This window comes from Anticarsia gemmatalis, chromosome Z, assembly GCF_050436995.1.
Source record: "Anticarsia gemmatalis isolate Benzon Research Colony breed Stoneville strain chromosome Z, ilAntGemm2 primary, whole genome shotgun sequence".
NCBI classification, from domain to species: Eukaryota; Metazoa; Arthropoda; class Insecta; order Lepidoptera; family Erebidae; genus Anticarsia; species Anticarsia gemmatalis.
This window is the reverse complement of record NC_134776.1, coordinates 10,106,625-10,132,918: the sequence shown is the minus strand read 5'-3', so window position 1 is coordinate 10,132,918 and position 26,294 is coordinate 10,106,625. Positions and strand designations below refer to the sequence as shown.

The 26,294-nt window shown below is 34.6% G+C and overlaps 1 protein-coding gene and 7 non-coding genes across 8 annotated transcripts in view; 4 read left to right on the top strand and 4 right to left on the bottom strand.

The window, feature by feature from the left end:
- The window catches only part of CalpC (calpain C), a 41,665-nt gene that overhangs the window by 3,370 nt on the left and 12,001 nt on the right, over positions 1-26,294 (top strand). Inside the window, exons 2-3 of the mRNA XM_076134890.1 lie at positions 8,306-8,444; positions 24,874-24,943. Coding sequence (XP_075991005.1) covers positions 8,307-8,444; positions 24,874-24,943 — 208 coding nt within the window. The 5' untranslated portion in view covers position 8,306. The remainder of the gene's footprint in view (positions 1-8,305; positions 8,445-24,873; positions 24,944-26,294) is intronic.
- On the top strand, positions 10,066-10,138 carry TRNAV-CAC (transfer RNA valine (anticodon CAC)). The gene has a single exon. It is a non-coding gene; the product is annotated as a tRNA-Val (tRNA).
- Positions 10,920-10,992, top strand: TRNAE-UUC (transfer RNA glutamic acid (anticodon UUC)). Its single transcript has one exon. It is a non-coding gene; the product is annotated as a tRNA-Glu (tRNA).
- TRNAV-CAC (transfer RNA valine (anticodon CAC)) lies at positions 11,483-11,555 on the bottom strand. The gene has a single exon. It is a non-coding gene; the product is annotated as a tRNA-Val (tRNA).
- On the bottom strand, positions 12,514-12,586 carry TRNAE-UUC (transfer RNA glutamic acid (anticodon UUC)). Its single transcript has one exon. It is a non-coding gene; the product is annotated as a tRNA-Glu (tRNA).
- TRNAE-UUC (transfer RNA glutamic acid (anticodon UUC)) lies at positions 13,561-13,633 on the bottom strand. The gene has a single exon. It is a non-coding gene; the product is annotated as a tRNA-Glu (tRNA).
- TRNAE-UUC (transfer RNA glutamic acid (anticodon UUC)) lies at positions 14,411-14,483 on the bottom strand. The gene has a single exon. It is a non-coding gene; the product is annotated as a tRNA-Glu (tRNA).
- Positions 25,757-25,828, top strand: TRNAD-GUC (transfer RNA aspartic acid (anticodon GUC)). The gene has a single exon. It is a non-coding gene; the product is annotated as a tRNA-Asp (tRNA).

Genomic DNA, 26,294 nt, shown 5'->3' with positions numbered 1-26,294 from the left:
GATATGCCAAGACTAATTGTTCTGATACTAAGCTTAATCTAATCTACATAAATGTTCGAGATTATTTTTATTTCGTAATAGGTTTCTAATTTATAATTGTCCTTGACTATCGACTTTAATTCCGATTGTAAATACACTTAGCACTTTCAAATGAATCAGATCTCGATATTGATCGAGTACTAAGATAAGATTTAAAAAAAAACTAGTTATCCTTGAAATACACTTAAAAGTGAGAGTTAATTAGGAGATTTCATAAGGGTTTCACGACATTTTTTCCTTTCATTAACTTCGTATTGACCCGCTTAAGCGGTTGAACCAGTGATTAACGGTAATGGTGTCTGTAACTTGGGTTAATGGCAAGCTTTAATACACCTACAACTACGAGTATACATTCTACTCGCATAGTAACCCTATACTCTGAACGTTGACTTGACGGACGATATATCGATCTATTATTGCATAATCTCACATTTTGTTAATATACACCAAAAAATATCCGCCAGTTGTGAAAGCGCTCATGGTCCTGACAGTCACGGCAGTCTTCAATGACGAACAGTTCTCACGAAAATCACGAACTTGATACAAAACACAATGACTCCACACATGACAATAACTTAGAAATCTCCTGGTTCACAGGTTTTAAGTTGTATACATACTGATGTTGACTAAAAGATTCCCAATTTGGTAAATATCCATCAACATTGCATAAATGGTGTCGCGACCTTGAAACTATGGAACTAAACTACTGGTCGTTGCGCATGAGTTTGTCAGAGGTACAAAATAAAGCACGGTGTTGCGATATATGTATTTGAACAATCCTTGACAATGAATGAAGGCAAAAACAAAGGTGTAACAGTTCACAGGCGCGTATGAATGGTGACGATTCATGTCGTCGCGCATCCGGTACTTTGGTCTAGGAAGCGGTGTTTGACATAAGCGGTAGTGACAGCGATAGATAACCAGCTGTAGTTTAAAGTTTATTTAAGTTGCGACTAGTTCGTTACATGCTTAATCATCAGCACCGTAAAACATAGCCGTCATGCATGCTTTTACCATTATAATACTATTTACTACACTCACCATTAAATACAATTTAAAACGATTAGATAGCCAATGACGTATGATTGCCTTATTTACTTTAGATCTCAGTTCATAAAGAGATTGATTCAAATATATTTACCAAGTCTTATTCATCCAAAACATCTTCAGCAAATTATGAAACGCAACACAAAATTAAAGTTATCTTTTGTTATTCTTCGTAACCAATGTCACTAGTAACACATTTACCCGCGTACTCCTCCACTTGCACCACACATATGCAGTGGAGAGCTGAACAAGTGGGTCGTCATCACCGGACGCTATAGTTTCCTTTACTTTCATTATATGGCTAAACGCTTAAAGAAAATCCACGTTAACGATGCTTCAATGATACCATTACTATGGGTTATCATTAACATAGTAATTTTATAAAAAAACTTTCATTGTTCGTATCGAGGTAGTCCATCTACAGCACCCGTTCGAATAACACCTAGCCTAGTCCACGAAGAACACCTGTCAAAGTTTGATATATTGATGGGTGCCCGTCTTAGACAAGGCAAGGTGCTATTCGGTCTATCTACGGTCATGCATCTTCGGAAAAATAATTATATGGTAATAACAAACGTTGGCGAGACGATTTCGACACTTACCTATCTAGGTAACTATACCCATCTGGTTGGCAAAAAATGGACGAGGATCGCGTCCGGTGAAAAGAGTTTGAAAAAGATCTTTGCCCAACAATGGGACAGTATAGTGTAAGGCACATTAAAAAAATGCGTTATTATCAATCACGGTTTATTCAAGAGAAGGAACTGGTTCTTCAGCCGACGCATAATTCTACAAATTAAAATCAATGTATTCTGTACTTATTTTGCAATGCAGTTATTTAATGTTAGTAATTTTAGCGATTGTTATGCATACAAGACGGTTATCGAGTGTGTACCGATCTTGTTGAGTATGTTTTATGTGCGTTTTGATATTAATTGAAAATAAAATGGTTTTGAAACGATATATATGACTTGTATATATGATATGAGAATATACAAGTGCCATTTAATTGGTTTATGTATATGGACAGGGTACAGACTTCTACAAAAATATAAATAAACTGTCACATTTTTGAATTACCATAAACTATAAACTTAGTAATTTTAAAGGCATTTTGTATTGTTTGTTCATCAAAAACAATAAACTTACAATTTCATACAAAAAAGTACGTACTTGTTCAAAGAAAACATATCCACGTAATATAATACTATGTTTCGAACAATCAGATAGCAGGTCAATATCGTTACAAACGGCGTGAATCTCCAAGTAATATTCAAACCGCGTTACTCGAACGCGTGCAAAATAAACCATTGGTCTCCTTGAACACGAGGTCACTGACCTGTCGCCTTCGGTCAATCCGTTACCCTCACTTGACTTTTATTTGGTATCATTTCTTTTATTGTCAGCGTTAAAGCTTTGGCTTATCGGTACTCGAAACTTTAATGTATATTTTCAAATGATTTTTATTACGGACAACGATTTATCTATCTCTCTCTGTGTTTAGTGCATTATTTAGCTTATCGACGCTCAAGCTTTGCTATAAGAAGATATCAATTAGGATATTAAATAAAAGAAGGAACATACACCGATGATAAATAATATAAAAGGTACTTACCTACTAATTTATTCATAGTACTGAACCACATAATTAACTACCGCTTCAAAGACCGTACGAGACTCGGCCTAGTCCGGACTAAAACAACTGCCTCCTATAAAGTTTCATGATTGTTAAAAAAACTATAGCCACTTATCGTCTCAATATAATATGGTCCAAGAGAAGTGTATTCTAAATCCTTATTTTCAAAGAAACTTCTACGTAAAATAACTACCACTAGTTTAGCTATACATCGGCTGTTATCATTTCGAATAGATAACTTATATAAGAGCCCGATTCAAGTTTTTTGTAATAAGACCTCATTAGTTTTATTCAATGCATGTAGAACAACATCGTTATAAACGAGTGTGTTTCATCAACTACTTGGACGTTAATTAGTCAGTTCAATAAAAGTAACAACCGATTTTCGCTTTTGAACATACGGTGTTACGAACATCACAAAAAATATTTTTTAGTTGAAATTAGGTTTTTATGCAATGAAAATTAATAATTTAGGTACAAGAAACAAACAATATTATGGTAAGCTTAATAGTTAAGAAAATAATATTGTTTAGGCTTACATCAACCTAGTAACTAATAAAGTTATTTTAGGTCATATTTTAAATGTGTAGTATCAATTGCCTCAATAAGTTCGTTCATTATGTTTTAGATGTATAAAAGCATTTTCTCACATATTCGCAGAAGTTTGGCTGCTATTTAATCGTTCGCCTAGAGTACTATTTATCTGTGCCATTGTAACACAGTGAATTTTTCGAGTTAAACTACTGTAATTCCCAATAACAGAAACCAGACGTTGAATGAGTGTAGTTGACCTCAGAAACAAGTCTACAAACGCAACATAAATGTTTTTATTAAGTAAACGGGTCCACGTGCTTTCACTACAACCACATTTTATAATTGATAACTTATATTGCATTATTGACACACATTGCGCAACTGCGTGTGCGCAATTCTCTGTAACTCGATCACCATCGGTGATGCGGTGCACGAAAACACCCGAACTTTCCCGAACTAGCCCGATTGCTGTACGTTTTTTTTTTGTTTTACTGTAGGCTTTTATACGCGTTGTTTTATCACATCGATTAGTTGCTTAATTTATCACGTTTCTTTATTACAAAATAATCTGTTATGTAGGTAAGGCACATTTATTGATATCATTTGTACTAGTTTTAGAGATTTATATTATTTACGACGATACTTTTATGTAGTTGAATACGAACATAGCAATCATTCAGATTATCTTTCGGAGTGACACTTAATTTTTTGGTCTCATAGATGTTCCATCATGTGAGTACAAACAATACAAAAAATACAAAAAAGTCATTTGCAATCTTGGAATCTCTCAGAATCTTGAATAACAATAATAAAAACTATTTCTGTAGCACCAAATCTTTGTTCTTCTTTAATAAAAATAAATTCTTCACTGAAAAGAAGATAACTATCCCAAAATAAGCTACTCGGAAAATATTTTTCTATGATAATATTTCTTTCTAACTACCACCGATATAGATCTTGTCCTTGCCCCAGCTGCTTAACCATCTTACATCCAAACACTAGTTTAAAAAACACAGCAGTAAACACCGTTAGCCCAGTTCTGTGCACCACATGAGTACCGGATTCTTTAGTACATATAACAGTCGGAACATAAGATGTTTTCGCTCAATTAAACGCTACGGTACCGAGATGCTGATAGCTCAATAATCAGCTGATTAGTTCCAATTATTACTTATTTATTAGGTCAATTGGTAATTACTTCGGCCCGTGATTCTGTCCGCGTTAGAAAGTTTTTCGTGATTGTTTTTTTTCTATATGAGCTGACTTACGCGTGTGTTTGGGTAAAGTTTAAAATGGTATTTAACAAAACCCTTTTACCCTTTTTTCTTTCAATCAAATCTGCTCAGCGGTTTAGTAGAAAAACGGAATAGACAAACAGACATATAAAATACAGATTTTTTGCCTGTTGCGTACGTAAATTCTTTCAAATTCTAAATACGTACGTCTTGAATGGCCGTTCTTCTGTTTTCGGCTAATCCGCGTTAGAACATTTCGTGATAGGTTTTTTTTCTATAAGAGCTAAGGTAAAGTTACAATTTTCACTGGAATCAGTGGACGTATTTTTGCATAATTAGGTAAGAAAACAAAGTTTGTTTGTTTCAGCGTCGAAAACGCGAGAAAAATTCGGTTAAGCGGAACCGGGTGTGGATACAAGTTAAAATACAAATGTTATTGTATCATAAGAACAATATATAATATAATATGATGATACACGATACATATCGTTTAAAATTACTGAGCAAATTGAAAAACATGTGCAGTCACGGTGATTACCGTCAAAAGACATCAACGCGCACCGATGTTCTGTTATACCGTCGGACAAGTGTTATTAACTCTTTTATGTACGATAAATATTTATTTAACTAGCTATAATAATATTGCTTGTTTAAGTTTAGTGCATAAAATGAATTAGCAGTGTTCATTTATAAAACCATTTAGTTGTAAATCATTATTGTGGCTATAAGTTTTAGCGTGTATATATGTCAAGTTAATTAATTATTTTTACATTAACCGAATTACTTACCGGGCTTTTTCCATGAATAAAAACTGCCAATACTAACTACGGCTGAACAAAGACCCATATTCTAAATTAGAACCAGCTGACTTACTCCCGGCAATCGAATTCAAAGGCTGATCGCGCAATCACAGACCATAAACGCAACTGACCATAGACCATAAAATGATAAACACAAACACGCTTAACGACGCATGTACAATGTATAGTCGAAAGCCAAAATATGTGTATACAGACTCATTTTCTGTGACAAGAACATTTAAATATCTATTACTTTTATTTGATTGCAAGGAGTCTTTGATTATAAAAATAATTCAATGTACACAAATGAAAGCAATTTTGATGTTTCCATCAACGAACATTAGTTTGAAATGCGACTGAGTTAACATATTACTGTTTGCGACTATGCGTATATTTTTTATAGTCTGTCCATAATTTATTTACCCATTATACAAGAGTCACCATACATCAGCTCAGATATTCGTATCGGGAAAGTATGTCACAAAAAGCGAGATCTCATTGAATCGTTATCATTTAGAATGCATTTGCCATTGTGGGCACAGACAATAAGATTTCCATTGGAATGAGAGAAAACTGTGGTTACGCTCGTGGTTCAGGTGAACAAGTTCATTTTTTTGTTACGACGCTCTTTTGGTGACAGATGTTTTTTTGTGAGATTGCGATGAGACCGGCGACCCGTGTACTTCGCAAGACGATGGCGGTTAGCCAACGTACCCTAAGTAAGAGTTACTCATTGAAGGTACTTATAGTAAATAAGGAATACTGGAGAAATAAAATGCTTCGGTGGAATTACTTGCTGTCTAAATAAAGTATTCTATTAACATAGACTCTCTAACACTGAGTTTATGCGCACGTCTGCTTGTGGAACAACCATCGATTGAATTATAAATTCAGTAATACATTTTTTTAAAAACGAGACTGGTAACCGATACAAAAACACATGTATAGAAATCATTACGATTTCACATACCTTTTTAATTTTATTTTGATTTGTGAATATTTCGGATTCTAGAACGTTCGTAAAATTTTTAAATATTAAACAGTAACAATTTTATGAATGTGGCCTCAGGATTACTTAAGATGTATGGTTTTTTATATACTTAACGGCTTTTTACAGTCATTATGAATCGCTTACTGAATTGGAAGTAGCACAAATAAGTCACGATTGTATGACACGTTTCTCAGACTACTATAAGTAGAAGAAACGAAACGAAATGTTCGTTTGTTCAGCCACAATACAAAAAAAAACACAATTTAAAATAAGGATATAGAATATGGCCTAGATATCGCCTAGCAGAAGCTAGGTTTAGAACAATCAAATAAAGCATCAGAAATTTTCACAGTTTTCAAACTGTATGATTATATTATGTTTTTCTTTTTTTTTGAGAAGTCAGCCTTCAACAAAGTCTTTAGAAACATACAAAGGGGTTACTAAGTAACAAAGTCTAGGTAGTTTTAAATGACGAGATTTGCAATAAGTATTCAGACGGGTTGATCAGACTCGAACAATATTTGATCGCAATTTTTTTTCGGTGAGAAGTCTACGGCGCGGTCACCTCAAGCACTATGCCAAGAATTCGCCCGTGTACAAAACACCCGTGTTCAAGTTTATAATTCATGCTGCTTATATAAACCCTTGTTAATTATAATACAGTAGTATTCACAGTTAAACAGCTCAAACGCAAAAAGTCAATAACATTTCACGTAACAGCCAACATACTTGTCACATTATATTATAACCAGAAACACCTTTAATTGTCTCAATTAACTGAAACCAAGCCGCGGGCAACACTTACTATTAATCTACTACATTATAACTGGTTCTTTAGAATGTAAGCACTGTTGTGATTCGGTAACTAGTTTGACAAGGAACTGACGTAACTACTCTAGGGCCCGGAGAGAAAGGAAATGTGGAAATGTAACAGATGTTTGGGATAAATGGTCATTGCACCTAAACTTTGTAAACTTACCTACTAATAAACGCGAAAGTTTTTTTTTTTAACACGCAAGTCATGTAATTTAGGCAGTACATTAATACATTTTATCAACGAGAATATGTGGCGTTACCGAAGTCGCGGAAAAAGCCTAGTAGTTCCCATTTCAAACATATATACTTAATAATGTCCTAGCCGATAACCGGCCACGGTGGTCAGTTGCATTGAAACTAGCCAACGGTGAAGGAATTTGTCTAAAATGTCCAAGTGTGTGCATATTACACAGGTACCTACACTGTCTATTCCTTCACTCTCATAGCCCTGTGGGGCGGATAACCGACACGACCAGTGAAAGGTTTTAGGGCTCTCCGAGGCACGGAGGTCACCAAGACCAACATCAACTTCTAAACTCCGGGCAATGAATCCGGGCTGAGAATTTTTTAACAGAAAATCTCAGAAAACAGACTTTTTGGCCCGACCTTTGAATCGAACCCGAGACCTCTTGCGCGGTAGTTGCATACACAACCAACCATGCCACAGAGGCAGTTAGTTTGTCATACCTACATATATATACTTATTATATAAGTTGCCTAACGCGATCATGCATAATTTATCCTGATTTGATTGAATGAGTTTACTTATTTGACGCGAACTAAGGTATGCATAAATCTGAATACATAATACAATGTATATAAACGTGTTACCACCGACGATATGGTGAAGATTGATCGAGAAATGTACTCTGTTCTATGAACAACTTTAGTACAATCAGATGAAAATTGCGAGCTAAATCTAATATATAAAATTCTCGCGTCACAGTTTTCGTTGCCATACTCCTCCAAAACGGCTTGACCGATTTTGATGAAATTTTGTGAGCATATTGAGTAGGTCTGAGAATCGACAGACAGACATCTATTTTTCATGTCCCTAAGTGACCATTATTTTTTTATTTATATGGCAAAACAACGTTTGCTGGGTCAGCTAGTGTTATTTAATAAATTTAGAACGAATCGTGCCAATATTGGTCATAATAATAGTTTTAATTTCCCACGTACTGATTGTAATTGTATTTTATTCTAGGATGACAGACTACGAGCGCATCAAGCAGACGTGCTTGGAGAAAGGGGAGCTCTGGGAAGACCCTGACTTCCCCGCCAATCAGTCCTCAGTCTTCTATTACCAGACACCTCCTTTCCACTTCGAATGGAAAAGATCTAAGGTATGTCTCTCATTACTCTTTAACGAACTAATCCTTAAAAAAAATAATGTCGTGTTCAAATTTATAATTAGACTCAAACACACTTTTCAATCACTTAAACATTTATTTTCTAATTGCTCTTATTTCAGTGAGCCTTTTCTTCACTATTCTTTAAAAATCTACTGCGAAGAATAGTTAAAAATATATGTAAAAATGATAAATAACAATGAGGCATTTAACCGCATTCTTAACCTGAATGTGCGAATATGGACATACAAGTATTCGCATATAATTAAAACAAGTAATTCTTCACTAGACTACCGCATGAGCTCTATTAAGATTTATTCCGAAGGTTCTATACGTTTATGTTTAAACGCAGTATTACCTTGCAGTGCACGTGTGCGTTCCACTTATACCTGTATATGTGCTACGTTAAATCTTAGGGTTCCCCACAAAAGGCATTACATTTATTGTCGGAATAGCAATTACTTTACTGTTTTAAGAAGTGACACGTCTCTATTTCACTTCCGTCAAGTACAAAGAGATAGCTTGTAAAAATCTATGCGGCCAGAATTATCTTTCTAAGTATAAAATAGTTTCCTGTAATGAAGAACTTTTTAATGTACGCAGTATTGAAGCAAATATACGAAAGGGTTGGAAATTATCAGTCAAGAATTGAGTGAACATTTAGCGTTAACAATTTTATAAAGTATGCAGTTAGCACGATATCCCGGCCAACGTAGACAGCTACTAATTTGTTTGATCGTTATCAACGGACATGTGCAGTTACGCAAAACTGTATATTATATACTTAGTTACTACAGCTTAATAAAAATACCGCACGTCTACAGCTTTTAACTATCGCCTAGAGGCAATTATTACGTGCATATTCTGAGATTATTAAAAGGGAAGAGTGGTTGCTTTTGCATTGGGACACATAATGAGCTAATAAAAAAATATGGTATATATAAAACGCGCGTGACACTCCCCGGTTATTGATATCGCCCCGATGAAAGGCGATCACATTAGTGCCCGTCATAGCAATGAATTTCATACAAATATTACTAATGAGCTCGAGTCAATACGGTGACGATGTCTTTGCCAGTTGATACGTGTGCTACGACCATAAATCTTCAAAGCGGTCACTTCACAATGATTATTATTTCATATAGTTAGTTCAAGCAATATCAATCGTTATATTATGTTTCCCAACACTTTCAGACATTCTTTAGAAAAAAAACTTCATACTTGTATAACTTAGTTCGATGCCATCCTACAACTATTGTGTCATACTAACTTATTGCTCCAAATAGCTATTTCTATCAAGCCATTTTTATTTGTTGGCCGGCACTTAAAGCAAAGAGTGTCAAAATGAATGATCTCCTTTTTGTAATCTGAAATTAATATTATGTCTATTTCCAACCAGCTTCTCCCTCCATGTGTGCTTAAAATCCTGGTACAATAAGTAACCTGTGAATGTGAAGTCATCCAGGTTGCACATTATGTGTATTTTATAATAGTTTTTTAAAAGATCAACAAACCTCCATCCTGCCTCACAAAGCAAAAACAGTAACGTAACAACCAGGCAACGGGGCAGCGAGCGGTTCAGTCATAAAGTGTTATTTGACTCTTCAATCACAAGGTTTCCGTGGTGTAGCGGTTAGCACGTCTGCTTCACACGCAGAAGATCCTCGGTTCGATCCCGAGCGGAAACAGGATAATCCAGTGTCCTTTTTTGTTTTTTACTGTTATATTTATTCATTTCTCAATGTATATATATCCCAACTTTATTTTTTCAAAAAAATTGTGAACAGTCGAACCCTATTTGACTGCCTCATAAAATAACATTTGAATACTATTTGTATTCAAATGTTGATTTTGAGTACCGTATTTTTGTTTATTGTTTCATTACTGATTTTGCAAGTCTTTGTTATATCTTCCAAAAGATAAACCATTATTCTGAAGATATTTCCTTGGCTTGTAATGGGTGTTTCAGCATGTCATCCGTTTCAGCTGTTGTGTGTTGTTCTGAACTTGAATAAGCGCCACCTGTTTTGTCCTAATTTATGGGAAACCAATTGCGAGTGCATCCACCTGCAGGTTCCGATATTGCGCACTAGATAGAGTCCCCGTCTATACGCAGCTTCATACAAGGTTTTAATGTAAGCCATTTTCGTAATACTTATTCTATTTTATGTTACATTGATTTGAATCTTATTATCTGTGGCCTTTTACATCCCGCGTACATATTTACAAACCGTTTTATGACAGACATCCCATTTCAGATGACGAGATTATTTATAAACTACGTTGAGGAACAACGAGCACCTACAATAATTCGAAATGATATGTCGCTTATAACTTGGAAGCCTTTTCTTGATAAGAGCAGCAAACCTCCTTGCATTTTCCGAAAATAAAAACGATAGAAGAATAACCAGAAAAAGAATGCAACAAGGGGTTGAATATGGACATGTAATTTGGCTCTTCAATCACAAGGTTTCCGTGGTGTAGCGGTTAGCACGTCTGCGTTTCACGCAGAAGATCCTCGGTTCGATCCCGAGCGGAAACGTTAACGGTGTAGGTACCTCCTTTTGCATTTTATTGTTGTTTTATACGTTTCCTGAATTATATCCTTTTTTTTTATTCAAAAATAACGTTATTGTATAATATATATTTACAATAGTTAACAATTGAATCCAATTACTTCTCCGTATAAAACAACATTTGGATAAAATTATTTTTAAAAAGGCAACTCCCACACTAAAATTGCTCTTGTGTAGCGGGGACTTTTACAAACATACAAACAACGGACACAAAGTACAACTACACCCAGATCTTGACGCAATGGTAGTGGCGTGGAGACCTAAACCACTGCGCCACAGAGGCAGTTGTAATGTATTCAATATCAATAAATGAAAAGTTTTCATTTTAGTTAATCAGTAGAAATCCCAATCTATTACTGAGAATGTTAGCAAATGAATTGAAGGGATTATAGAAGATAGAATAAAGAAATGCATGAATATTAAAATTAAAAAAAAAAACAAAAGATTACATCCTTATGTTTCCGCTCGGGATCGAACCGAGGATCTTCTGCGTGTGAAGCAGACGTGCTAACCGCTACACTACGGAAACCTTGTGATTCAAGAGTCAAATTACATGTCCATGTATAACCCCTTATGGACCTCTTTTTCTGGCTGTACTTCTATCGTTTTCTTTTGGGAAGATGTACGGAGGATTGTTGCTTTTATCAGAAACTACTCTAAACGGCACATTTTCGGTTGAGGCAGTACCTAACGTTATATGGCAGGGATTCGGTTACTTTTTAGACGTAGTAAGTTCCGAAATTAGCAATTTACTTCCAGGAAAACTAAGCCCCAAAATAGTTGTGGTAGGGGGCGAAAGTTTGCATAGAATAACTCTACTTTATGTTAATTTAGTGCAAGTCTTAGTTAATTTACTGTCATATATAAAAAAATTGTTCATCATACTCGTAAACGCGACTTCCAAGGGCGTCAAATGGGGATAATACACATTATTAAAAACTGTGTAAAAGTGAAGACGGGATGTAAAAAAAAACCAGTGATCAGAATTATATTCGAATCAATGTAATATGAAATAGAATAAGTATTACTTAAATGGCTTACATTAAAACCTTGTACGAAGCTGCGTATAGACGGGGACTCTATCTAGTGCACAATATCGGAACCTGCAGGTGGATGCACTCGCAATTGGTTTCCCATAAATTAGGACAAAACAGGTGGCGCTTATTCAAGTTCAGAACAACACACAACAGCTGAAACGGATGACATGCTGAAACACCCATTACAAGCCAAGGAAATATCTTCAGAATGATGGTTTATCTTTTGGAAGATATAACAAAGACATGAAAAATCAGTAATCAAACAATAAACAAAAATACGGTACTCAAATAACATTTGAATACAAATAGTATTCAAATGTTATTTTATGAGGCAGTCAAATAGGTTTCGACTGTTCACAATTTTTTAGAAAAAATAAAGTTGGGATATATACCTACATTGAGAAATGTATAAATACAACAGTAAAAAACAAAAAGGACACTGGATTATCCTGTTTCCGCTCGGGATCGAACCGAGGATCTTCTGCGTGAAACGCAGACGTGCTAACCGCTACACCACGGAAACCTTGTGATTGAAGAGCCAAATTACATGTCCATATTCAACCCTTTGTTGCCCTCTTTTTCTGGTCTTTCTTCTATCGTTTTTGTTTTGGGAAGATGTTTGGAGATTTGCTGCTCTTATCAGATACTACTCTAAACGACACATTTGCGGTTAAGGCAGCACCAAACGTTACATGGCATCGTTAGAAATTTACCATTCTATCGGGAAGAATTTCAAAATTCAATCTCTAAAGAAGTAAAATAAGGGACTCGGTCACTTTTTAGAAGTAGTTAGTTACGAAATTAGCAATTTACTTCCTGGAAAACTGAACTTCAAAACGAGTTGTGGTAAGGGGTGAGAGCTTGCAAAGAATTACTCTACTTTATGTTAATTTAGTGCAAGTATTAATTTATTTACTTAGTCATAACTCATAAGTAAAAAAAGGGCGTCAAATAGGGATACTATTATTAAAAACTTTGTGAAAGTAAAGACGGGATGTAAAAAACCACTGATCTGAATTAGATTCGAATCAATATAATATAAAATAGAATAAGTATTACGAAAATGGCTTACATTAAAACCTTGTACGAAGCTGCGTATAGACGGGGACTCTATCTAGTGCACAATATCGGAACCTGCAGGTGGATGCACTCGCAATTGTTTTCCCATAAATTAGGACAAAACAGGTGGCGCTTATTTAAGTTCAGAACAACACACAACAGCTGAATTGGACGAGACGCTGTTACACTGTCTCCAAAACTCACTTTTATCTTATTAAAAATGTAACAAAGATATGGGAAATTTATGATGAATCAATAAGAAAAGATGGTTCTCAAAAATGTTTTTATCCACACGCTGTTTTACAGGGAGGCAAAATATGGCTCAACTGTTTTATTTAAGTTGTATAATTACAATCTTATTAAAAAGAAAATAAGGGTATACGTTAAGAAATGTATGAAACAACAATAAAAAACAAAAGAAGGTGACTACACCGTTAACGTTTCCGCTCGGGATCGAACCGAGGATCTTCTGCGTGAAACGCAGACGTGCTAACCGCTACACCACGGAAACCTTGTGATTGAAGAGCCAAATTACATGTCCATATTCAACCCCTTGTTGCCCTCTTGTTCTGGTTGTTCTTCTATCGTTTTTATTTTCGGATAATGCAAGGAGGTTTGCTGCTCTTATCAAGAAAAGGCTTCCAAGTTATAAGCGACATATCATTTCGAATTATTGTAGGTGCTCGTTGTTCCTCAACGTAGTTTATAAATAATCTCGTCATCTAAAATGGGATGTATGTCATAAAACGGTTTGTAAATATGCACGCGGGATGTAAAAGGCCGCAGATAATAAGATTCGAATCAATGTAACATAAAATAGAATAAGTATTACGAAAATGGCATACATTAAAACCTTGTATGAAGCTGCGTATAGACGGGGACTCTATCTAGTGCACAATATCGGAACCTGCAGGTGGATGCACTCGCAATTGGTTTCCCATAAATTAGGACAAAACAGGTGGCGCTTATTCAAGTTCAGTACAACACACAACAGCTGAAACGGATGACATGCTGAAACACCCATTACAAGCCAAGGAAATATCTTCAGAACGATGGTTTATCTTTTGGAAGATGTAACAAAGACATGAAAAATCAGTAATGAAACAATAAACAAAAATACGGTACTCAAATAACATTTGAATACAAATAGTATTCAAATGTTATTTTATGAGGCAGTCAAATAGGGTTCTACTGTTCATAATTTTTTAGATAATATAAAGTTGGGATATATACATTGAGAAATGTATAAATACAACAGTAAAAAACAAAAAAGGACACTGGATTATCCTGTTTCCGCTCGGGATCGAACCGAGGATCTTCTGCGTGAAACGCAGACGTGCTAACCGCTACACCACGGAAACCTTGTGATTGAAGAGCCAAATTACATGTCCATATTCAACCCTTTGTTGCCCTCTTTTTCTGGTCTTTCTTCTATCGTTTTTGTTTTGGGAAGATGTTTGGAGATTTGCTGCTCTTATCAGATACTACTCTAAACGACACATTTGCGGTAAGGCAGCACCAAACGTTACATGGCATCGTTAGAAATTTACCATTCTATCGGGAAAAATTTCAAAATTCAAATCCTGAACTAAAATAGGGGATAAATTGTTATAAGGGATTCGGTCTCGTTTTAGAGGTAGTCAGTAACGAAATTAGCTATTTACTTCCTGGAAAACTGAACCCCGAAACGGGTTGTGGTAAGGGGCGAGAGTTTGCAAAGAATTACTCTACTTTATGTTAATTTAGTGCAAGTTTTAGTTAAAAAAAAAAATCGTTCATTATATTCGTAAACGCGACTTTCCAGGGCGTCAAATGGCGATAATACACATTATTAAAAACTTAGTGAAAGTGAAGACGGAATGTAAAAAACCACTGATCTGAAGTAGATTCCTATCAGTGTAGCTATCAGCTGTTGTTTGTTTTTCTGAACTTAAATAAGCGCCACCTGTTTTGTCCTAATTTATGGGAAACCAATTGCGAGTGCATCCACCTGCAAGTTCCGATATTGTGCACTAGATAGATTCCCCGTCTATACGTAGCTTCATACAAGGTTTTAATGTAAGCCAGTTTGGTGATAGTTGTTCAATAACATGAATAGTACTTACAAGAACATTGATTTGAATCGTATTAAGTTTCATGGTTTTATTAACATCGCACCAACACTATCACGTAGCTTTTAATAATAAACTCCCCATTTTACCCCCTTAGAAGTTACGTTCATATATATACCTAATATGTTGAAGGTTTTTTTATTTATACGTTAGTTAATTATAATTTGTATTAAATTTACATATAATAAGCTTATTTTCATGTCAATTATTGTCTATTTACTATTAAGTTTCGGAGGAACTAAAATGTAAATTTCATAAATACCCCTAAAAACTGTACGCATTCCGTATAACATTTTATCCCCTTTTTACTTTCTAAGGGTTTGAACTCTGACATTCTGCCAGTTTGATTGATTTATTGCAAACGCTGCCATATCACACTTGTTCAGCTGTCTTTAAGCCGCATTATAGCATAGATTATATGTCTTTGAGCACACACGTGAGTTATTCATTGCTGTTGGTAAATAATATATAGTATTCGAAATATTCACCAATACCGTTGCAGGTGGTTGTTATAGGCGTAAGACTCGTTCATATCTAAACTTCACCACCGGCGACTTCGTCCGCGTGGAAACCCTTCCCGTGTAAATCCCGACCCCTCGGAACTCCGGGACAAAAAGTAGCCTATGCGTTATTCTGTGTCTTCAGCTACCTATATACCAAATTTCATCGTAATCGGTTCAGTAGTATTTGCGTGAAAGAGTAACAAACGTCCGTACATATGAACAAACATACATTCACACAAACTATTGCATTTCTAATATTAGTAGGATGCACATTGCTCGTCCGATAACGATGTTATATGTTCAACAATTGTCGTATTATTATATTTATATCAATTCTATATAATAAAATACTAAGTAGATAGCAGAGCGTTATTGTTTCACTGCACTAGACAGGTGAAAGTGTTTGCGCGGGCAATGACATACTTAGAAAAAAGAATTTGTTTACTTACCATGTTAACTTAGGGCGGTACTACGCATTAAGCAGCAGGTCCACTGAGACGTGCGTTTCACACTTGTGCCTGATTTATCAATCATATGTAAAAGAGCATAAGTTCGGAATTCAATGTTTATTGTAATGATATGGAATTTAAAGGAACATTATGGGCTGTGAGCACCTTTACCAAGAGGATACATATTTACTTGATTTTCTGCTGAAACTGTTTAATAAATTTGTATTTTAAAGGTCAATAACAATAAGCGTTCGATTACTAGTTTACTAAAGAGTTTATATCTAAACTAATGCTCAAGGAGTACAAAGAAAATGTAAAAAACATAAAATAGCCGCTGTGACTGCCTTAATCACCACTAAGAACTTACTTCACTCGTTAAATTAATTACAATACATGTTAACAATTACTCAAACTTCACCAACGTCTCTAAAAACCACTAAATATAAAATATAATTTTTATTTAAACTAAACAAACGTTATTTATGTACTTTAACTATTGAAGAGTGTACTCATATGTACATGCACGGTATTAGTCGACCAGCAACATTATGTATATAAAAGAAAGTTTTACTAAACTATAGTTAATTAGCTATCGAGAATTGCAAACAGAGAATAAGTACCTACTTTCATTACAAAACGTAGGATAAGCATTTAATCAATGCCACCTCTCGATGTTACACTGTGTGATGTGTTTTAATTCACTTGATTAATTACTATGAGTTTTACCGTATCCCAAATGAAAATTAGACTTTCTACTTGATTTTTTCCCTGGTGAAAAATAAAAAATAAGCGACTATAATGAAAACAGTTTCATTAATTCACTAGTTTTTCAAGTCTACTTTGCAATTTACATGAAAATTTAGACGTAAAGGTACTTTCAAATTTAAATAAACCTACTCAAAAAGCCCAGTAACAAAATACTACAATACAAGATTACGATACTATGACGTCATATAATAAGAATACGAATTCTCGCCCCGTATCGAAAGCACGCGATTGTTGAACCGTTAGAGGTATAACCCTAACAAAACAAATAGTACATCGCAGACGTACAACTGTCCAGTGAACGTACAACATTTTAATTTAGCCGAATCATTGGTTAGCTGTTGAAGTGAGGTCGCTACGTGGTCGTAAGCGAAGCGGATTATGTTTTTTATTAGTCTTATTATGGACGTTTTTGACAAATCACAGATGAGTCAAAAGGTTATGTTTTAGGTGCCTGTCTGTCCATGTTTTATTGTAAATGCTTGAACGGAATAGCAATTTATCTAAGAATTTTATTTAAGTTATTTATGTCGTAGGTAATTTACTTATTTATACGAGGTTTGATCGAAGAGTAATGATAATGAAAAGCACGATGATTGCAGTTGGAAAGAAATAGTTTTCATAATCTCCTGACAGGTTAATAGTCTATATCTTTTCCTCATATATTCCATTTAATTTTCGAGACCCTCCCATAATGGCCCAAAACGCTGAAGTACTGAATGTATTCTCTTATTCCGACTTTCTAGATTTTAATGTAAGATAATTGTATTGTGACGAATTCTCCCGCCTCCTCTATAAGATTTGTGAAAAAGAAGCCATATGACGCAGAAAATTTAATGAACTATCACAAACATGACATTACGGAAGGAGACACTTTGTCCACCAGCGGTAAATCGGGGGGTAAACTTATTGTTGATTAAAAATATTAACGGCAAACATAACAATATTCCACATACCTACATGACACACACATACACATTGTGTATTTAATTCTGTTAATTTGATGTGTATAACCTTAATTATAAAACAATACGTGACTTGATATCGTTGTCAAACATCGTGCATAGAACCAGTAGATGCGCACTACTAACTTTGCCAAATAAAAGATCAAAGCTATTATAAACTTGATCTTGCTAATTTTACTATCTAGAACCTATTAAATAAGCAACGTCTCCGTTTTATATTATAATATTAACAGATCACAAAAGTACTAACACTGTACATGATGTGACACGAAAATTTTAATTCTACTTCTATAAAAGAAAATATTTCATTTGTTACTAACTGAAATTTACGAACAATAAAAAAAAATGTAGGTATGTAAACAAAAGTAATTACTTTAAAACAAATTAATGTACTCTTCTAACGATCCAATAAATAACGTCGCACGTAATTGGAAAATTAGATATTAATTTCGTACGTGACTAAATTTCTTTTTATTCTCGAAGCAATGTATGGGACACGCTTGCCTGCTCAATAGAACACTGCAAGGATATGTTCCTAACACGATATGTCTTCAAAGAAACCGGTGAAGTGCGAGTTAGACTCGCGCACGTAGGGTTTCGTACCATTATTTGTAAAAACGGAAAAACATCACGGTAGTTGCATGAAAACCCCTTACATGATTATTTTATTCTGTTTTTTAATATTAGTTTTAATAGCAGCAACAAAAATACAATATCTCTTAAAAAAATATCTGTCTAACTATCACGGTTCATGAGATACAACCTGGTAACAAATGACAGTGAAGTCTCGGTAATAGATTCCTGTTTATATCGTTTGGGTATGGAACCCAAGAAAGCGAGACATTTAATCGTCTGTTTTTCTTCTCACCGGACATTACCTATCCGTGTCTGTCAAGTTATCGACCCGGCTTCGTGCAATATTTGGAAACTCGCCCCGCTATATTAAGCAATAGTTAATTATCTTTAAGGCTTGCTTAATTATCACGGTGGCGTGATTGTTTCCTTTAGTCAGAGGTTTAAAAAATCATCGACTTATCAGCCTCAGAGAGTATTATAATGCTTTTACGAAATCTTATTTTGGGATATTACCTATCTCAAGAAATAAAGTGTTTTTAATACTTGTTTTATTTGTATCATATACCAGTTATAAAACTTTGATAAGGCATTAAAAATAAAATCCCAATGCACTTTATCAACATCTAACGATCAACTGACCATCAAATCAAAACACTTTTTTATATTTATAAGGTCATCCATACAACTTAAATGATTGGTGCAAAACTATATTTTAATTTTAGGCAAATTTCTTTTGTTAATAAATAAAAAAATCAAGGGGGTAAAAAAAGCTACGCCACGGCGGGGATTCGAACCCCGGTCTACCGCGTGACAGGCGGGTATACTAGGCCGCTATACTACCGTAGCACTGAAGAGATATTTCAAAATTTTGACCTTATGCGTCACAGGCAGTCTTCAAAATCGCTAAATACTAGGAAAATAACAAAGAAATTCAGCCCAAAATTACGTAAAAAAATAACTTTATTTGTTAAATCATTTTAATTGTTTATTTATCAGTTATTAATTGAATATTAATAGATTTCTATTTCCGGACTTCAGGAAACGGAGATGCGCCATCAAACCAATTTCATGCGTAACCTATAACGGACGCATTAGCATTGCAAGTTCCGACATTGATCAACAGATAGTGCCATCGCTGCGAGCCTTTATTCACCTTGCACACCAATATGCGCCGTAGTTATGACGAATATGCATCATAATGCCATGACACAGCATTCGACAAAAACTGGAATATTTTATTTACATACTACATGACTTTATATATTCTGAAATATAGTATAAATAGAGTGTATAAAATAATAAGTTAATTTCAATAAGTTTGTAGCTACTTTTTAACAAGAAGCATTCAACATAAAAGTTCAATAGAATTTAAAGGAACTGTAGAAACACGACATCTCTTTTTACCCATCACAAATAATCACAGTAGTTAATAATTATGAATAAATCTGAGAAATAAAGAGAATAATCTTAAACTAAAAACCTATAAGTTTACATGATAACAAATCTTTTATAACTTGTTACATGGTTATTAACATGGTGTAATAATTCATCAACGTTCATAATATCGCTCTGTCATCGGATTTGCATATGTATGCTAACATTTTAAATTCTACATCGGCTACTTGCAAAAAAGTGTGACCATAAATCGACTTGAGTGTCAACCCCGGTTTCTGAGTTACATTTCGCGGTAGTTTATCTATTCAATAACGTTTAAGTTCATATAAAAATTACAGTTTGAATAGATAAACTACCGCTGTACCTCAGAAACCGGGGGTTAGTCTTAAAAAATGTTGCAGTAGGTCTCGCTAGATTTGGCATATTTTGTTGTACAGTACTTATCTACGGAGAAATATATTTTGTAAATGCACACGTGCAATGCATGTGTGCACACGTGTGCATTTGTCACGCACCTAGTATGTAGATATTTATTATTCACGCACCTTGTAGTCTCGATGGTCATATGGTAAAGCAAAAGAAAAATGAAGGCTGTAGGAAATGGCATTTTAGAATATGGAGATTGTATAAAGAAACACCTCTGTATTTATAAACATACATAGATATTCGGATAAGGTTCGGTAAGGATAGGCACATCTAAGAATGCCACTTGGTTCACATCCATACATCTTGTCTTAGGACTGTCTGTGTGACCCTGATGAAAAAAACAGGGACTGTCTGTGTGACACACACGTCTATACTGCTTATACATAGTATGCTAGACTCTGGAATGACGATTTTATTGTAGCAGAAGTAATACTAAAGTATTTGCGGTAAGTATTTATTTCAATACAATGCAAAAGTAAAATAAAAGCTTTTAAAAAGTATGTGATCAAAATACTGATTGCAAGAATATGAAAAGTAAGAGGTACAATGTGCTGGTGGGCGGTAGTCGACCTTGTCGGCTTACACCTACGTCTACTCATCATGACAGGTCATTCATACGTGTACTTGCGAAACTTACACCTTACGTACAAACTGCGAATGATCTGAAATATATATCGTCAATAATAAATATGACCGTTTGAAGATATGTGTGTATTAAAAAAAAATTACATTCGCTCTAACGGTAAAGGAAATCATCGTGATGAAACCTTACATGTCTAAAGAAATGTTTTATAAATTTCTTGAAGGCATGCAAACTTCCCAACTCGCACTCGGCCAGCGTAGTAGATTCATTATTAGTGAACAAGTATGTGAGAATGTTAGGCGAAAGACAACAAACATGGTAAATCAAAAAAAACTGCAAAGAAAATCGGCACTAATTATGACAGTATTGTCATGGAATGTACAAGTTTTGACTTAATTAAACTACCTACTTACTCACATACTTTTAAAAATAGGTGAACAACAAGTGACCTTTGTATGTAAATAAAAACACCCAAGCAATATTTAAGAAGACATATTTTAAACTGGTCAGACTGGACAGCCAGCTGATGGATCTGTCCCAAGACCAATGTAGCAGCTGATTATTATCCTGAGTAATGATGCCTTAATACCACTAGGCTAACAGGTATAACACATGTTTGCTTTTAGTTCGAAATGCCATTATCCATTAAAAAATAAAAGGTAAACGCATTTTATACATTTTATGTGCATTGCTGTGCCAAGTAACCTTCGTTTGTATACTGTCTGCGTTCCAATAGCAAATAGTAATGATTTTTTTCAAGAGACCTGTCTTGGATACGCCTTACAAAGTAAATTTGGTATCTTATGCCGATGGCGGCGAATACTAAGGTAGACTAAATACGTGACGCATCGATTTTTTTTTTAATGGTCCCGCGTAAATAGTTTACATATAAATTAACCATTTCGCTTAAATATGCATGGAAACAATACGTTGTCTCTGTAGATCTGCTAGGATAATTAATGAGATGTACAACAATTCTGACGGATTAAAGACAAGATATGGTCAATGACATCGTGAAACACTAAACAGCGGGATGGAAAAAAAAACAGAAACTAAGAACAAAACAACATCGACATGGAAAGCGAAATAAAAAAGTGAAAACAAAACTCGTTTGACAGTTACATTTAGATTTTTTCGTTGCAATCGTCGCGCGTGGGTACTGACTCCGCGTATACGGCCTACACTCACCTGTCACACAACTCTATTAGAATATTCATATTGTCTGGCATTCATATTGTATTAGAACACTTATTACGTAGCAGGTTTGACGCATTGACTCAACCTGAGTTGGTTACGTCGGCTACTGTGCGAAACTTCTTTTTAACAATTAATTTATGAATGACTGCGCCATTGTATTTTTTAACAACATACCTAATTACTTACTGCATTAGAAATCAATTATTTTAGGCAATCCTTATTATAAAAGCTTTAGAATAGGTTTACCTAGTAGGTTTAAAGGGCAACGGTATCTATTCAAGTTGGCCTAAGATATTTCGCCCCATCCCGCCTGTTCTTAATAGTTTTCTGACCGGCTAAGCCATCACTGCGTTATAAATAACGGGCGAACTAGTTAAGCTCTAAGATAAAATATAAGTTGGTATCGAATCTAGTGCTAAGCGAAAGCTGTTTCCCATCCGACTGACATAATCACCTAGTTGCACACAATGCCTGCGGGAACTAATACACTCATCTATTATTAGCAAACTTAACACAATACATAATTGTTCAAGTATAGGATACTATTTTTAAAGAACCTGCTTTCTTTGTTATTAATTGCCTTGTAAGTTATATTCTCTAAGAGAATGCAATATTGATAATTAATGCAATATTAAATTGCGCGTATCAAATTATTTACCTTCATATTCTTAACATTATAAATACTAACAGTCAATGTTGTAATAGACGTAAATACTAGAAAATTAATAAGGTTATGGATCTCATAGAAAAAGACAGATCGATGTATGCACAACTTAAAAATAGATAAGTATATTAAAAACAATAAAACATTGTTATTTGGAAATAAATAGTATTAAAACTGCTTTGTTCACCCGCACTATGTATTGTGTTGCAATGCAAATCTATTCTTCTTATTATTTGCTTCATTGTTAAATTAATCGGCCATGGTCTACAAAAAGGGCCCGAAATGGTTGATTGCTCTGTCGCTTTTCTGGCGTAATCAATTCAGCCGTTTCGGTACAATAAAGCTTTATTCTCTTAGCTATTGATAAAAGTTCCCTGTTCAGATTTAATACACATGATAATAATCCACATAATACACTTACTTATTGGGATGTAGATAAAATGTATGTATATTGTTTATAACGTTCTTCAATCAAGTCTTTGGGCACGTAAAAAGTCGGCCCCGGCTGTTGTCAATTAAAATAACAGTCGTTAAGGGACGTCAAAGGTCTTCGGGCGGCTTGAACAACTTTGATACCTGGTTGACCACTAACCATACGATGAGAAGAGTAGGTTAAGTCTTTTAACCTCAAGCGCGATTTATTTCAAGACAATTTCCGTATTTTAAACAAACGTATTGAACGCAAAGCTTAAGGCAACAAGGTCACACGGCGTTTTGATATGTAGCTTCACGCGATAAGCTGAAGCGATTTGTTACGTAGATTGTGGTAATTAGAGAAATTGCATAGTATCTAAACATATAAAAAGCTTACATGTGTATTCTTTCGGTACAGTTCTGTGCCATATGCTTTCAGTAGCTCCGACCTAAGCTGTTTCCAGCCAAATGGAACAGTTAAATTTTGTAAAAAATAGCGATACTTTTTTATCTGAAAAGTTTGTTAAAGAACAAGTTCCTGCTATAAAAAGTGGTTGGTATTTCATTTAGTTTCTGTTATAGGATTATTAACGGTGTTATTGAAGAGAAAATAAGGATTCAGATTAAATGTATAAGTACTTATATATGTATATAAATAAAAATCAAAAAAGGCCATTGGGAAATCGAAAGCCGAGGATCTTATGCTTGTAAAGAAGACGTCTTTTCATTGTAATGCATCATTTTCATTAGGCTTCGTATTTTTCGTTATAACCAAATACCCTTTATCTATGCGCATTCAAAGCCTGTAGGAACTGTAACACTATTTTCCTTATGACACTTTTCCTTTGAGATTATTCACAATCGGCGGTAATCGCAGTACGTCTAAGCTTCTAACTTACGTGACGAATAAACGTGAGCGTGGCTAATTGTGAATATTACAAGCCACCGCCAAAATTGACAAAAGCCGGACATTCTAAATCGTTGATACAAAGGTGCTGTGAATGATTATTTGTGAATGGAAAATGTGATAAACACTATTATGCGAATGGTATTGTAAATGTTTGGAGGTCAAAATACTATCCATTAATTTATCGTAATTTAATCTCGCTCGACGTTGTCTAGACTGCTTTCTCCGATTACGTGTGATATTCAAGTTGGCTGTTATCTTATAGAAATGTTTATTAAGAAGATCGCTGACATGATGGGGTTTTTCTAGTGACACGGGTGTTCGTACTATTCTTGTAGAGCACGGTATTGCTTTATACGATTATTGTCTATCGTTAAAGCCCACGTAGAGGCACAAAATATTTCGATACCTGTACACTATTGTATCTAAATTCAGACCAAGCATTATCTTATCTCGTACACTATGAAAGTTTATAAAATTTTCTTCCTCATAACCCGAAGAAATTCTCGTGGCATGTTTGAAGACCCTAGGCGTCAAAAATGTTTTCTGGTTTCATATAAAAATTGCAAACTGAACCATAGTTTACGTAACAATTACATTATATGAATGTAACATTAATAACACAAAAGAATAATCTTTCTAGGATTGTAGGAAAGATTTTCGCATCATTTTAACACTTGACCTTTATATTAGTTTTACGAAACTACAAGGATATGCAAGAGAAGACACAATTAGTGGCTTTGGGTGATAATATACAAATACGGACATATTTGACGCATTTTTTCTTTGTTCACAGGAGATATACCAGAACCCCTCGTTCATACTCGACAGAAATGAAGTGTTCGATGTCATACCTGGCAAACTAGGTAAGAAAACTAATTGACTTAACTACATACGAATGTATTATCTAGACTTTATCTAGATCTCTATGTTTAAATCTACTGTAAGTATGTGTATAATTTTTGACAGAATATCAGTTCCGCCAAACCTAGTTAATAAAAACGTGCTCACTGCTCATGTAACGTGTAAAATCATTACCCACATGTAAAAACTTAGACAAGTCGATATTTTTATCTTTTCAACAAGTTTCTATGGAAAATTCTTCCAAATTCATCCATTTTTTTCCTTTATGTCGTAAACTCCGTAAAAAGCATTTGAAATAGTCATATGATAATTCAATTATTTAATGTTTTTTTGTAGTAATTCATAGCTTTTGTTGTGAGTTCATTTGCGAAACGTAGCTGTGCAAATATTTAGAAAAGCGTCACCTAGTGGTACGTAAGCTTGCGATGAGTTTATGCAAAACACCCAAATGCCTAGCGAATGATTAAATACGCTTTCTTACTTGCATAATTATTAGAAAATTCGAATAGCATAACTAAACGCATAACAAATATTACGTTTTTAGCAAAAGAATACGACTGTTCTTGCTCCAATATTTTTTTAAAACAATGACATCTAGTTGAGTGAATAGGTACTAAGATTAGGAGAGGAGGTGAAACGAAAGCCTTATTTTCCAGTCTACTGAAGAATTTGATCACTTAAATTAGAGATAAAGTACGTTTTATTGTCTGCGGTTGTATTTCATCTAACTGAATTCAAATCTAAGCGTACAGAAACGTTCCCAGAACCTTGAAAAGATTCCATATGAACCTAAATTTGAAACCTTCTAGTACCAATCCTCGGTAGTATAGTGGCCAGTATGCACGCCTGTCACGCGTGAGACCGGGGTTCGATTCCCCGCCGGGGAGAACTACCTTTTTTATTATTTTTTCGTTTATTTCGAAATTGTTAAATGATTTATATAAATCTTTGAGAAGAATTCTACTAAACGACTGCAAATCTACATAAAACTTTTATCGGTAAAGACCAAAACCTCCTATTATAAAACCAAGAAATTTTATGTTATGGAAACTGACTACATTTTTATTCAAAAGGTCTTTGAAACTTTTGATATTTAAAACGCAAATACTTCATTATATGAATTTAACCCACTGCTCTGCAAAGGTCCTCCCGAAACGAGGGTAGTGTTAAGCCTTGCCTATGCCCTGTTGGCCAAACGCGGTTTGGGAACTTTCTGAGGTTTTTCAAAAACGATGTTAAAGAACTCTTAGGCGTGCACGGTTTCATCATAATGTTTCCTTTCACTATTAGAACCAGTGAACATTACTTCTAATGCACTCATAAGTTCGAAAAGTTACAGGAGGGTCGCCTCGG